Genomic DNA, 12,371 nt, shown 5'->3' on the forward strand with positions numbered 1-12,371 from the left:
TACTTAACTGGATCAATGGGGTTCCTCACTACAAGGTCATACCAAGTAAAATCAAATTCGACCATCTCATTGCCTTGGAAAAGCAGATTGTGGAGTACCACAAGGATCACCTCTATCACCCATCCTCTTCAACCCTAATGATGACCCCACTAGCTAAGGCACTATCCAAACAAGGCCTTAACCCTTTTCTCTACACGGACGATGTCACAATTTATATACCTTTCAAATTGATCCCATCAGAAATCACCAACGAAATCACTAACAGCTTGAGAATCATGGATTCCTGGGCAATGGCATTCAAACTGAAACTTAATAAAGAAAAAACACACTGTCTCATTCTCTCCTCCCAACACAGCGCAGACCACCCCAAAACCATAAATACCCTAGAACATAATCTCCCAATCTCAGACAGTCTGAAACTCCTCGGCATCACCATAGATAGCCACCTAATACTAGAGAACCAAACCACAGCCACAACAAAGAAAATGTTCCATACAATGTGGAAACTCAAATGTGTGAAACAATTCTTCCCGAGGGAAACTTTTTGCAACATGATTCAATCAATGGTACTATCCCACATTGATTACTGCAACGGAGTATACACGGGATGCAAAGAACAAATCTTAAAGAAACTTCAGACCGCTCAGAACACAGCAGCCAAGCATATCTATGGAAAAGCAAGATTTGAAAGCACAAAACCCCTTCGCAAAAAATTACACTGGCTACCAATCAAAGAACGTATTGCCTTCAAATTATGCACTCTGATTCAGGGCCAGTCTTAGGGCGAGGCAACCGCATAGGGCCTCGTGCTCAAGGGGTCCCTACGCGGCGCGCCTGAACTCCGCCCCAACCACCCGAGTTCCAGTCCCCCTTCCTCTGAATTGTAAAAGTCATCTAAATTACCTTGTTGGGGTTACGGCAGCAGGCGACAGCAGTGAAAAGCGTACGAGCTTCTTGGCGGTTCAGGAGCCTTCCCTTCCCTCTCTCAGCTCTGGTCCTGCCCTCCTGCCCTTGCGGAAACAGGAAATGAGGGCAGGAGTTGGGACCAGAGCTGAGAAAGAGAAAGGAAGGCTCCTGAAGCGCCGAGCTCGCATGCTTTTCACTGCTGCTGTCTGCCGCTGTAACCCGACGAGGTAAGATGATTTTTAAAATTCGGAGGGAGGGCAGGAGGCCCCTGGAGCTCGGAGGGAGGCCTTGAAGGGGGCCTTGGAGCTGGGAGGGAGGGAGGGGGCCCTGGAGCTTGGAGGGGTGGAGCTTGGGTGGGGGTGGAGCTAGGATGGGGCCCCATCAAATTGGTCTGCACAGGGCCCCGCACTTGCTAAGACCGGCCCTGCTCTGATTCATAAAATACTCCACACACTAGTTCCTGGCTACATGACCGACCTGATCAACCTACCAATGAGAAACACATTTGAATCATCAAGAACATACCTAAACCTTCACTTCCCAAGATGTAAAAGACTGAAGTACAAGGCAACATACGCATCCAGTTTTTCCTACATAACCACACAACTATGGAACGCACTACCAAAGACCTGAAAAGCACAAGCAACCACCTAAACTTCTGAAAAAACTTAAAAACTCACCTTTTTAGAATGGCTTACCCCACAGAACATAAACACCCGACCACAGAAACACAACATCACTAAAACACGACATGGACATAACACAAAACCTTCCATTGCTCAATCCCCTAATGAGGGTTCAATCATACTAGTCCCATTTTAACCATACTATCACCTTGTATTTGATAACACCAGAGTTTGTAATCATCTTTCCTGAACCATGTAAGCCACATTGAGCCTGCAAATAGGTGGGAAAATGTGGCATACAAATGTAACAAAATCAATCAATCAATCAATCTAAAGTTAGGCATGTAGCGGCCATCCCATGACTAAAATTTAGACACAGCTATTTACGTCAACTAAAATCTGGTGTAAATGCCTACATCTTATTAAGGCACTGATCGGGCATATTCTGTAACAGTGTGCGTAAATTTTAGGAACGCCCATGCGTATGCCTAGTGGTTAGTGCAGCGGACTTTGATCCTGGGGAACTGGGTTCAAATCCCACTACAGCTCCTTGTGACTGTGGGCAAGTCACTTAACCCTCCATTGCCCTAGGTACAAAATAAGTACCTGTATATATGTAAACCGCTTTGAATGTAGTTGCAAAATACCACAGAAAGGTGGTATATGAAGTCCCATTTCCCTTTGCCTTCCCTTTCCTATAGCCATGCCCCTTTTGTGACACACGCATGAGAATTTACACACACCACTTTATTGAATATGCTTAGAAAGTGGTGTGTGTAAATTCTAATTACTGCATGCACAAATCAGCAGAGTTGATCACGCAATTTTAGTTGCCATTTATAGAATCTGGGGTTAGTGTGCAGCATCCTGGTGCTTAACTTTGGGTGACCAATATAGAATTACTTTGTCAAAACATGTAGATTTGTCATTCCAATAAAGTTATGTGAATTTGAATCCGTACTGTGATTCATTGCCCTTGTGGAGGAGAAGCAGTGTAATGGTTAGTGGCAGTAGGTTAAGACCCAGGGGATCCCAGTTCAAATCTCACTGCAGTGCCTTATGATCTTGGGTAAGTACAAATTTAGGAGGTCCTTTTACTAAAGCTGAGCACGAGCTAACAAACATTGGTGCACAGAAATGCTGTGCATCCTATTTTATATCTATGGGCCATTAGGGAAGAGAAAGGAAAATGGGACTTGATATACTTCCTTTCTGTGGTTTTTGCAATTACATTCAAAGCGGTTTATATAGGTACTTATTTGTACCTGATGCAATGGAGAGTTAAGTGACTTGCCCAGAGTCACAAGGAACTGCAGTGGGAATTGAAACCAGTTCCTCAGGATCACAGCCCTCGGCACTAACCACTAGTCTACTCCTCCACTCCACCTTAGCACACACTAAGTTTTAGTAAAAAGGTCCCCTTAGATTGTGAACCCTCCAGGGAGAGAAAAATGCTTACTGTACCTGAATGTATAGGACTTGCAGGTAGTGTATATGAAATTAAATACAACTTTTGCTTCTGTTAGAGGACTTATATAAAATTAAGACAAATCAGCTACTAGTAAAATTAAAGAATGTTAAAAGCCACTCACTTGAAATAAAAATATTGATACATTTATATAGAAACTATTAAACTAGCTAGCAATAGATCTGTTTACATTAACTGACAGTAAATTTGCCATACATGAAGGTTTTGTTTCGGTTTGCTGCGCTAGACTAATCTGCACAGATTTATCTTCAACAGTAAGAGCTAGAGATTTGTGACTTTGGCCCATATTTTAGAAAATTACTTTTATCCCATCCTGTGCCTGCAGGGAAAGTTGCAACTGAATAAGGCCATTTAAAATAAATCAAACAGATTTCCTCCAACCTCAACTCTCCACTCCACTGAGTAACCTAAACAGTAGAGGCAAGGAGCCTGCAGGGGGCACTAGTGCAATGCTGGGATTCACTCCCTTTTTTGTCAGACTATCTTGTCATGTGCAGGTGCAGGTGTGTGTATCTGCAGCTGTCTACCAAGGGATGAAGGGTATAACTGACTTTAACACAACTAAAGATCCAGAGAAGTGATGGAAAGAGAGGAAGGCAAAAGCGTTCTTTAATACCAGTTTCACCAAACAACGATTTCACCAGTCCCATAATAAATAGACCTGTCTGTCTGTCCATCTATCTAACCAACTCTCTTCAACCTAATAATGATACCTTTAGCAAAACTGTCAGCCAATCAAAACCTCAACCCCTACATATACGCAGACGATGTCACGATCTATATCCCATTCAAACATGATCTAAACAAAATACCATGAGAAAGATGTTCTACTCCATGTGGAAACTCAAAAGAGTAAAACCTTTCTTCCCGAGATACATATTCCGTACCCTGGTATAGTCAATGGTAATAAGTCATCTGGATTACTGCAACGCTCTGTACGCCGGCTGCAAAGAATAGACTATCAAAAAACTCCAAACAGCCCAGAATACCGCAGCCAGACTCATATTTGGAAAAACTAAATATGAAAGTGCAAAACCCCTAAGAGAGAAACTTCACTGGCTCTCACTCAAGGAACGCATTGCGTTCAAGATCTGCACGATCGTACACAAAATCATTCACGCAGACGCCCCAATCTACATGCTAAACCTCGTGGACCTGCCTCCCAGAAACGCAAAAAGATCAGCCCGCAAATTTCTCAATCTACACTTCCCCAGCTGTAAAGGATTAAAATACAAGCTGACACGCCACTACCTTCTCTTACATGAGCACGCAATTATGGAATGCATTACCCACAACCCTGAAAACCATTGACGAAATAACTAACTTTCGCAAATCCCTGAAGACACATCTCTTCAACAAAGCCTACAAAAAGAACCCATAACCTTACAAAATCACCTCACCAATCCCACCCAACTATTAAAATCCACTTTCTATCATATCTTGCTTAACACCTTCTTCTCTCTTCCCTTACTTAATCTCTGTATATGACTAATTGTATCTGATATCCTGGAATGACTATGTCATAACAAAACTATGTAAGCCACATTGAGCCTGCAAATAGGTGGGAAAATGTGGGATACAAATGCAATAAATAAATAAATTAAAAAAAAAAAAAAACATTGATGAAACTTTTCCTCTCCTGTCACTCTCTAGATGCAGGCAACTTAGATTGCAGGGCACATCCCCCCCCCCCCCCCCCCGGTCTAAAGATATCAAATTGGAAAGACTGAAAATTAAATGTCTTACAGCTAAAATGACGGATAAGCAAATGCTAGTTGGATTTAGAGGGGAGTTATCAAGCTGCAATAAAAGGTGGGCTAATACCGCACTTTGATATACCATGGGAGTCACTAGCCTGTGATATTACAGTATCTCAGGTTCCTGATTCTCGTGGTACATGCATAATGCCGATTACAAACAATCTCACAAGCAGTGTTATGCTACTTCCCAGGAGCATCAGAAACATGACCCCCTAGTGGAAGTACCATGAGACTACCACTAGGGGTCGAAGGCACCATTCTGGGAACCTGGTGTCATTGAGGGCAGGAGTGACTGCAGATCACTCCTGCTTGGACTCCACAGTAGGCCTGGGGGAGCCTATGAGTAGTGGAGGGTGGTACTTGACTGGGGGAGGGTGGAGGCCTTCAGGAGGTGGATATGAGATGGGGAGGGGGGAAGTGCTCAGGAAGCAGATAATTTGAAACATGGTTCGCCCAGGAGCAGCCATGGCCTGATGTTCCCAGGATGGTAAAAATAAAGCTAGCTTTTGCAGAAGTTATTTTTCTGGCTAGAGTATGGCTTGCAGCATTATAGAAATTACAGAGTAATAAGGTGTTTTGCTTGCATTTGCATGTTTAGTATCTCATTACTATGTACCATAGCGTAACCAAAGTAACACTGCGTTACAGCAGTGCAACCTGCATTAGAGCCCTTTAACATCTGCTAAAGGGAAAATAATGTGTGCTAGTGCCCTAAAGCAGTTTGATAACTACTTCCCTTAACCCTTAGTACTATCATCTTACGATTTCATGTCTAATTTTAAATCACGGCTTGCTGAAATCCCCTGGCTTTTATAATGAGGCAATATTTCTAACTCAGAGCATTCATGCTCACCTCTTGGCCTAATGATACTTCACCCTTAAGACATAACTGCTTGGTATATTACTGAACGAAACTGGTGACATTTTAGTGGGTTCTGTTGAGCTCATCATTTCCTGCCACTTGCACTGTCAGATAAAAGCCAGCTTTCACAAATGAGAGAGCTGCTTAATTTCTGACAGGTGCCAACACTAGAAGCTCTTCTCTCCAAGGAAGACAGCATAACACAGTTCCTTAAAAAAATGTCAAACATTGCAGCCAGCCAGTAGTACCACGTGAAAAGAAAAAAAATCTCCATACCTGTCCTGACCCCATACTTCAAGGTGTCCCTGCAGTCCACCAGGATTTGCTCTAGAGATTCGGGTTGGTCTGACAGCTCCAGGTTGAAGCCCTCCATCCCTTCCAGGAGCTGATGAGGATGGTGGAAGTCTAGCACTTTGGTAGATCTGTCAAAGGTCTTCCTGACATAGTTCAAAAGGATGTCAACCACCTCCAGCAAGAATTGCATAGTGGACTCCTCTCCATTCTTGGCAGGTAGTAAATCTGTGCAGACAAAGGACTTATCAGTGGTTGCCAGGTAGTAAGGTTTTAATATATGAGAGCCTCCTGTGCTCCAAGAATATAAATATGCCAGCAGAATGATGTGCTCCAAACAAAATATTAAATTATCAGGCATTATTATCCCTGTCTTGGCAATGTTTGTGTTTCCTGGCATGTCCTGTAATTTGCAGGGGCTCAGTTAAATTACCTGCTGTCCTATTTTTGCTAAACACCCAACCAGTTTCTATTTGTGCTAAGGATTCGGTAAGCAAATCTGTTATACTCAATAAAAGGATTTGGAACAATTTCTGGTAATTGGTGGTGGGGGTTATTTCATATCCATTTACTTAACTCCTCCCCTACCCCCACCTCTTTGGGAAAGTAACCTGGAATCTTTGATGAATTTAACGTTTGGAATACATTATTATCTTGCGCAATTGTTTGCCAAATGGAAGACTTAATACATTTTAGTTGAAATGAGCACACATTTTTAATGATGTCCAAATTACACTGTTTAAAAAGAAATTGTGAACCCACTAGAGACAGAGAAAGCTCCTCCACATAATTGATAACTGTAAACTGCTTTGGTTGTACCGCAGAAAGGTAGTATATTAAATTCTTGACCCTTTACCTACTGCTTCATGGTTTGGAACCTATGCAGAGAGAATTACACGTTATGCGAGAGAACCTGAGCGACACCCGGAAAGTTTTCCGGCGTAAGGAGCGCGCAGCCGGCATCCCGCTTTGCTCCGGGAAGTGCGAGCCAGTGCTGGAAGCCCTGCTCACCTCGTGCAAAGAGATTGCTGAAGTCGGTCTCCGTGCGGCGGAAGCGAGGCTCCAGGTCGCTGTTCTCACATCCCAGCAGGTTCTTGGACGACTGCCTTTCCCTGAAGGAGCTCACCAGCCGGCTCTTGTCTTCCAGGCTGTTGTTCCTTTGCAAGAAGCCTGCATGATTACAAGGTGCACAGATCAGAGAACGAATTGGGTCACTTTCTAGCATATTTGCACTCAAAGCAATTCCAAGCTGGGAAATATCAGGGAAATGACTAGATTTGACATTATTTGCTTCCGGGAGACTGAGTTCAGCATCAGATCAACTGCAACAAAGGACCCAGTCATGCAAAACAGAAAAGGCAAAAAAATAAAATAAAATAAAATAAATTTTCGTCATTTAGTGCACTGGCAAGGCTCTTATTATGCCGATCAGACCATTTCCACTTCAGTGATCAGTGGCGGGGAAAGCATTACAGGGGGAGTAAATCAATGCTTACGGCAGCTTGCAGGCGAGGTCTCTGAACTGAGCAGATATAAGGGGCAATGATGGAGTATTTCAAGCTGCATCATTTTCAATTTCTCTCCTCCTGTTCTTGTCACCCAGAGGGAAAGCACAGTAGCAATTATATAGATCTACCAGCCTAACGTTGAAGCAAATATGAACAAACAACCTGGCTATATGTTTTGGACGATAATCTTTGCAACACGCACAATCGGAAACGGCTTCTTTACATATCTATACGTGTGTGTGTGTAAAGCAGCAGTTTATATAATTCTTGACGAATACAATTAAGTAGTTGATATGCATTATGATGCTATAATCTCTCAAGTTGCTATAAATATTAAATATTTTCCGATTTGAGCCACTTGAATTTCCCATGCACATCATATTCTGCAGAGTGCTTTTGTTTTCTTACACGCCCCCGCCTGTAAATACGTGTGTATTTATAGAGAGAGAGGAGAACGTGCGTGCACTCTTTCACTGCCCTCCCCTCCCTCTCTCTTTTGATGCCATCTGATGCACATTCACCGTATGCTGTTCTTTCCCAATCCTACTGACCATAACTTTTGTTTGGAATACCTATTCAAGGGTTCATGGACAACAGCCCTTCAGCACAATGGGCAGGAAGAAGGCACTAATCTATGTTTAGAAGTAGTTGAAGGTTCCTTTAATCAGCTGATCTCTTAAAGAACCTGCGGGGGAAACCAGTACTTCCATGCATAGGAGCCAAGTTTTCAAAATTATTGGGGGTGCTAAGCCCCATGGACATAAACCCTCCCTGGACACAGACAAGGAATTTTCTCAATATTGGGGGGGGGGGGGGTGCTCAAGCACCCACAGAGTTGGCTGCTATGCTTCCATGGGCAGCTAGAGCTTTATTTCCTCTTATCTACCTGTGACAGGCAGCGTAAGGAGGGACTAAGTACGTCACTCTATGCTCCCGCCCCTCTCCTCCTAGTAAAGGTGCTATGAGGGAAGACCTGCATCTATAAGACTTTTATTACATGACAATCCATTGTAATTATCAGCATCTATGTATCATGTGCTTTTGGTACGAAAGATTCGATACTTGCATAGTAACATAGTGTGTAATCCAACTGTATGAAAATCATAGCTCTTAGTACTGCAAGAAGAGATTAGAAACAAGACCATTTGTTTAGCTGAGTAGACATTTATGAAAATATTTGATAGCCGTGTATCTTTTTCTTTTCACCGTTGGACTTCAAAGATGACTACATCTCTGGGTGATAATTGGATAGTGACACGTCCGCTCTTGCTAACAGGTAGGAAATCTACATAGGAGGGCGTTTTAAAGATTTCCCATTCTTTTATTGTGGGGGAAAAAAAAACCTTTGGAAAATAGGGCTGTTGTAAGACAGTCCCTAGCAAAATAAATACATCAATAATCATACAATAAAAACTTAATTACAAGGGCGGGTACAGAGGGTATGAAGAGATGAGTACTCGCCCCCCCCCTTAAATGCTTTTATCTTAGCCTTTCCCTCCCCCATTCAGGAATAGCTTTGATGCCCAAGATTTATCCTAATTGATAAAACCTGGATCCTGCATTCTTATTGAGAAATCAGACAGCTAGATGCCAAGTTTCTAAAGGCACAGCCTCTCAAAATCACCTAGAATGGGATGTGGCCTATTGTGCTAATACATTTTAAACAGAATAACGTCTACAAATATTTGAAGATCTTTCAGTTATTGAAGAAGCTGCATTTTGGGGGAGAGACCTATCCTTTCGTTTCACTGTGTGCAAAAGAATTTAGAATGAGTGGTGGCTGATATGTTTTCTAAAGAGTTGGTCTATAGATGTACAAAACCTAACTGGTGATTTGGAAATCCTGTGTGCATCGGTGCAATTCCTTTTAATTTTAATGCATTTAAAATAAGAAAAAATGATTTATTTTTCTTGGATGCTCAGAAATCGGCAAAACGAAAACGAGAATTGGGGGGTTTATTCAGAAGTCAAAATGACTGACAGCTTCATCTCTGCTAGAATACAAAAAAATAAATAAAACAAATGCAATGTGTACGGATGCACCAGGCCACCAGTTCAGGCTCCATTAGACACGTTAGGCTAAACCGTTCTCACGCAGACCAGAAGTGGGGCTAGTGCAAGAATCCTGAATCTATCCTGGTGACCCCACATCCTATCGGACTTTCAGGAGATCCTTAATGAAATGCATTAGATAAATTTGAATAGACTGAAGACTCAGTACATGCAAATTTAGTCATGAATATTCATTGTGGCTACCCTGAAAATAGGACTGGATGTGGTATCACCAAAATAGGTTTGGGAAGTCCTGGGTTAATAGGTGCGAAATGAACTAGTGATTTGTCTTTCCTGTGGGTCAGAAAGGAAGATAGTATTTGTAAAGATCTTAGAAAGGAGGAGGGTCACGTGATGCCTGCTTCCTAGGAAGACGTGGACCTGAGCAGCTCCCCTAAAACCAGCCAAAAATCCGCTAATATATCAAAGATCCCGACGCGTTAGAAGCTGGAAAAGAAAGGAGGAAATTTATATGAAGGCAGGGGTGAAATGCATAAAACCAGAGGACCAACTAAATGAAGATTGACAGTTCATTAAAATTAGCCTTCTTGTAGGTTAAAGCTATGAAAATAGGTTTGTGTTTTCAAAGAAGTCAATATGTCCAGAGCTGCTATGTCCGATCCAAAATAGAATGGATAAAAATGGGGGGAATAAAACCATACATTCTGCCTCCCTAAATTTTACCTAAAGACTGAATCATTGCTTTAGAAAGAGCTGATTGACAACATTTCTGCTTGGCAGGATGCTGTTGGAAAGAAGCATGGTGGCAGGCTTCATTTAACAAGCAATTCACTTATTTTTTTAGGATTTATTAACCATCTTTTTGAAGAAATTCACCCAAGGCGGGGTACAGTAAGAATAAGCTGGACATAGGCAATAGCCAGTTGCAGCAGTAAAAATATTCATATAACAGTACACATACTGGCATAGTATGCTACTTACAATGTCAACACAATACACAGTAAAATACTTGAATAGACAGCATAGGCAGTAAGCCGGAGGAACATATAGACAGATAAGATAGAATGATATGAATGGGTCTGATAGAAAATAATGGGGGGGGGGGGAGGGGTCCTAACTTATGGAAAAGTTGCACCTGGAGTCTGAAAAGGTGCATGAAAATGATCTCAGCTACAACAGGAGAGGATAAACTTGAAAAAAAACCCTAATTTATCATAGGTACAAGGTAGGAGAAAACCCTTGATAAAGCAACCCCTGTAGGTCTTTATGGTCTCTCACCCTATGGAGAAAATCTTGAAGAAACCAACTTTTAGGTAGTATATTTTGATATAACGTCACTAGAAACCATAAAAGGTTTTTGGTTAAAATTTGATTGAAGAAGAAGTCCATTTTTATCAATACAAAAATATGTAAAATCACTCTTGCTGAAATTAATTCAGCCCCACAGCGTGCTATTAATCATGAACAAGTAAGTATGCTCATTAAAGATTTATTTGTCAGATAAATAAAGAATTATGTGTTCCATAAACGGACGGATCCGAAAGAAAGCCGGCTATCTGAAAAAGAATCTAGTGCTGTAAAGCTGCAATCGGCTTCTGTATTTCCCCTCCCGTTTCTTTAATTCTTTGATTTCCCGGTTGACTGGCTAACAGTGATATCTCACAAAAACAGCACCCTGACGAATTGGTCTTTAATAAGTCTCTCGTTAATCTTTTATTCCCAGGAGGTCCCTATTTGTGGCCCGATAAGGTTGAAGAGTTTCAGGCTGAATTCTGCCCCTAACCTCCCAGCTTCTGTCTAGTTTCATTTATGTGTCGTTCAGAGCTTCCCCCCCCCTCCCCCCCCCGCCCTTATCCGGACGGCACAGGGCACTTTCGGAAACATAGGCACAAACGACAGCTTGCATTGTCTTCAAGCAAAAATTTAACATTAAACAAGGCAATAACTCTGGTAATGCAGATTTTTATTTTGAAGCTGGATTTATTTGCTGTTGTGTTTTTCCCCCTTCCAGAGACAACACAAGGTTTTTTTTTTAGAAAATAAAGTTAGAGGTTCCAGAAATTCGCCCTGGGAGAGGGTTCCTATCGAAACACTAAATGGAAATTAACTTGTGGACTACCTCTATGAAAAGACACGAAAACTGTTTCGTTCAAAAAATGCACCGTTTTCAGACGGCAGAAATTAAAAAGCTACTATCCTGCAAACCAGCTGTGCAAAAACATCTAGGCTAGGTGATCTAGTAACCTTGGCGTCACTTTCCCGAAATCAGAAAACCTGTCGATGCAAAATTCAACAAGCATTTCTTCATAAAACCGTGGTCAGTCGTTACTGTGTGTGTATTGGGATAACTCAGACAGTATTTTTCTTCCCAAGTGCTGCCCTGGGCAGAAGAATAAATTCTAGCTTTGTGGGGACACTAGGGGGCGCACAGGGCCATGGAAAGACCAGCAACCGAAACCAGGGGGTAGCCAGACAACAGATTTTGGGTGGGCCTAGATAAGAAGTGGGTGGGCACCAAATGTTCTCCCCCCCCCCCCTCCCACCACAAAAATATCTCAGCTGGCAGGAAAACGCTTATTTCCACCTTGGCAGTCTGCAGCAGGCATGCATTGAAAACTGAGCATGCACAGGTTCCAGTATTGTGGCCAGTCGAATTTTGTTACTATCAGGGGAAAGTCTTCAGCTGGCAGAGATTGGGATCTCCACCAGCTACCGCTAAACATGTGCTACTGTTGGGTGGGCCTGAGCCCTAAGTGGGCCCACCCAGGCCCGCCTGTGGCTACGCCACTGAACAGAACCCGAGTGAAATCATGTTGCTTACTTTTGTTTGTTTTTAAATTAATCAGGAAACAACTCGGAATTCTGTTTCCTGTGCTGTAAATCTCATTTTAGCTGGCCCAATCGCTTCAGTGCTGT

General features: G+C 42.3%; 1 protein-coding gene across 1 annotated transcript in view; it reads right to left on the reverse strand.

Annotated features, from left to right (window-relative positions):
* The window catches only part of GAD1 (glutamate decarboxylase 1), a 121,114-nt gene that overhangs the window by 98,469 nt on the left and 10,274 nt on the right, over positions 1 to 12,371 (reverse strand). The window contains exons 3-4 of the mRNA XM_030210852.1: positions 6,946 to 7,104; positions 5,920 to 6,162 (exon numbers count right to left, since the gene is read on the reverse strand). Coding sequence (XP_030066712.1) covers positions 5,920 to 6,162; positions 6,946 to 7,104 — 402 coding nt within the window. The remainder of the gene's footprint in view (positions 1 to 5,919; positions 6,163 to 6,945; positions 7,105 to 12,371) is intronic.

Source organism: Microcaecilia unicolor, chromosome 7, assembly GCF_901765095.1.
Source record: "Microcaecilia unicolor chromosome 7, aMicUni1.1, whole genome shotgun sequence".
In the NCBI taxonomy this organism is placed as follows: Eukaryota; Metazoa; Chordata; class Amphibia; order Gymnophiona; family Siphonopidae; genus Microcaecilia; species Microcaecilia unicolor.